Below are 3,105 nucleotides of genomic sequence, written 5' to 3'. Positions count from 1 at the left end.
AGCATACTCAACACGTCATTGATTCTGGTCACCCGCTTGACCATAATTAGATCGCGCTGTTCAGGGTGTAATTCTTTACGGGATTCTCGGGACTTCGGACAATGACGTGAAGCTATATTATTGAGCGGCCCTCAGGCCGGTGATATAACCTGATTCAAAAGGTCTAGAAGGATTTATAGCTGCGGAAGAAAGGTCGCATCCGCTCTCGTCACTTCTATCTACTCGCAATGAGTTCAGTTCCACATATCCCATTTGATAGCTACGTGCCGAAGATCGCAATCGTCACAGGTGGTGCACAAGGAATAGGCTATGCTATCGTCCATAGATTGGCAGATGATGGCTTTGATGTTGCCATCAACGATATACCCACAAAGAGGAAAGAGCTAGACACTGTCACTGAAGAGGTTCGCAAGAAGGGTCGACGTGCAATTGCCGTTCCAGGAGATGTATCCTCTGAATCTGATGTCGTCGCTCTGGTTGAGACTACCGTCTACGAACTCGGGGGTGTGGATGTCGTAAGTAACGACTACCAGGGTCTCTGGCATATATCTAATCCGTGATGTAGATGGTTGCAAATGCAGGAATCATACTTGCTGGTGAATTCCTCGAACGTAGGTTGTGAATCGTTGGTTCTTGTATGTGTGAACTCATGAATGGTTTCTTCACGTTAGTTCCTGTTGAGAAATTGGACGCCACTCTTGCAGTAAACGTTCGTGGCGTTTTTCTTTGTCTTAAACATGCCGCCCTGCAAATGGTGAAGCAAGGACGTAGTGGAAGATTGATAGGTTTGCCATCCACACTTAAGATAGTGCACACACATCCCATAATTATTGTATCATTTCAAGCTGCGAGTTCGGTGATGGGCAAACAAGGTATAGAGAATTCTTCCCTGTTCCTTTGTCACCTTCCGCTCAATTTTATTCAGGCGGGCCACAAATATCAGCTTATTCGGCTTCGAAATTTGCAGTCCGTGGGTTGATACAGTCTGCCTGTACGTTTGTTGCAACTTTCCAGTACATGATTAGTTTCGGGTTCATTCTCATCCTTGACCCCTGCACTATAAAGCAATTGATCTGCGTAAATACGGAATCACGGCCAATGCATATGCACCTGGAGTCATTCGTTCAGCCATGAGTAAGTTACTTACCCACGTTGCTAAATAAACCATTGCATACAGTTGTTAACATGCAACTGTTCCAAGCCAAGGGATTTCTTGAAGCTCAAGCCACTGCAGATGAGGTGAGCTCTGCGTAACTGGAGGTATATAGCCCTTCATCACTCCACCGGGTTATCCCTATAACCCACTAGCAGCCGACCCTTCGCGGAACCCGAAATCGTCGCCAGTCTGGTTTCCTACCTCGCTAAGCCGGAATCGTACTTTGTGAATGGTATGTGCTAGACCACGATTGGTTCACATTACCGAACTAAGTCTGCCCATTGCAGGCCAGAGCATAATTGTTGATGGAGGCAGCTACCATTTTGATTAAACATTCCCGGCTTCAAGAGACTATGCAAATGGTCCATGTTCTTTGGGGTGATGTATATTCACAATTATACCCTAACTCTTGTCATTTTTACTCATTTGTAAAATTGCAGTTTATCAATTTGTTTGAGTAAGCCCAGTTCTGTAAGGCAAGGACAGGAAACATGCAATGCATTAATAGTCTAATTGAAATTATTATCATGCAAACCCCTCAGTTGTTTAAACAAGTACATGCCATTCATTACTGCCTTTTTCATAAGTATTGTCACACTTGATGATTCATCATTTTTTGTCACAAAAGTAAACAAAACAAAAAAATAGCTATTTCTCACTAGTGCTCTGTGTGTAGTGTATATGTTTACATGTGTAAAATTTCCCATGTATACACATACACACATATAATTACAGGTGTAAACTGGGTCAGTAGGACCTATATATGATACACTACTTCTGTATACAGTGTATACAGTGTATATGCTGTGCCAAATATAACAAGATACTTTACATTAAAATAGCTTATAAAAGTACACTATCATCTTTCAAAACAAATGCTTAATATTACTGAGCTAAGAAAATGTATTGTTGTTACAGTTCTCTACTCTTGTACTTTCAGTTCTGAGGGTTCCACACCCTTCTGTACCAGAACTCAGGACTTCTGTCCCTCAGGGGTACTGTCTATAGACTATATACATGCTGACTCTTACTACTACCCTTCCTTACTTCATTATTCCATTCCTTTGACCACCCTTTCATTCTTTGTTCATTCTATAGTCTCTTACCCTTTGTCTATCCCTTCATTCTTTGTACCTTTATCTTTGACCTTCCTTTCTTTCATTCTTTGTGACTTATTATTCTTAGTAACTCATACTCCCTGAGTACTCTTGTGTAGTTTAGTATATATAGGTGTACAAGATCAGACTAGTCCTGTAGTCTTAATCTCATCTACTCTAGGTAGTCCTGTACTCTTAGGCTTACTTTATATACTCTACTCTTGTCTTACTCTCTCTCTCTGTCTGTTCTACAAGTTCTGACTATGTTCTAGTGTTTGTATTCTGTATTTCTGTTGTGTAGGATAGTTGTAACCTGGGTCCTCTTACTAAGCCTTTAGGTCCCCTCTATACTATTGTAAACATTAGATTAAGACTACCTATTACTACCCTACAACTCTCTTACATTTCAAGCATTAGTACTCACTATTGTGTTGATCTCTTTTCTTTGTCCTAACCCTTTTACATTTTTAAATTTTAAACTTTCTAAACCCTTTTAAACTTTTGCTACCCTTCTTCTATTCATTACCCCTTTTAGTTTAGTACTGATTCCTTTATAGTGTAAACATGGACCCTCTTACACTGACTGCCACCCCTACTGTCCTGTCAGATTAGCAGTTACAAGCAGACCTAGCTTAATATGTGTAAACCTCTATCTAAGAGGCCTTTACTAACTATATACCTCTACGCCCCCTTAGAACCTGTTCCAATTGTTCCAGAAGTTACAACCTGTTCTAGAAAGAAAGTGTATGTAGCTTGCCCTTTAGACTTTAATGAGTAGTACTTTAAGAACTTCTAGTGCTAAGTCAAACTATATGTAGCTACTACTTTGACCAATCTATTCTCAGATCTCAA

General features: G+C 40.5%; 1 protein-coding gene across 1 annotated transcript; it reads left to right on the top strand.

Moving 5' to 3' along the window:
- Positions 1–227: 227 nt before the first annotated feature.
- Positions 228–1,694, top strand: FOMMEDRAFT_171638 (NAD-binding protein; the record flags this gene model as incomplete). The annotated part of the gene is made up of 10 exons (XM_007272165.1): positions 228–515; positions 566–611; positions 672–785; positions 846–872; positions 926–991; positions 1,066–1,134; positions 1,178–1,250; positions 1,309–1,388; positions 1,444–1,534; positions 1,597–1,694. The coding sequence occupies 9 exons, from the start codon at positions 228–230 to the stop codon at positions 1,485–1,487; spliced, it is 807 nt and encodes a 268-aa protein (XP_007272227.1). The 3' UTR covers positions 1,488–1,534; positions 1,597–1,694.
- Between the last annotated feature and the right edge of the window lie 1,411 nt (positions 1,695–3,105).

This window comes from Fomitiporia mediterranea, assembly GCF_000271605.1.
Source record: "Fomitiporia mediterranea MF3/22 unplaced genomic scaffold FOMMEscaffold_264, whole genome shotgun sequence".
Lineage (NCBI taxonomy): Eukaryota > Fungi > Basidiomycota > Agaricomycetes > Hymenochaetales > Hymenochaetaceae > Fomitiporia > Fomitiporia mediterranea.
This window is presented reverse-complemented; position numbering and strand designations above follow the sequence as displayed.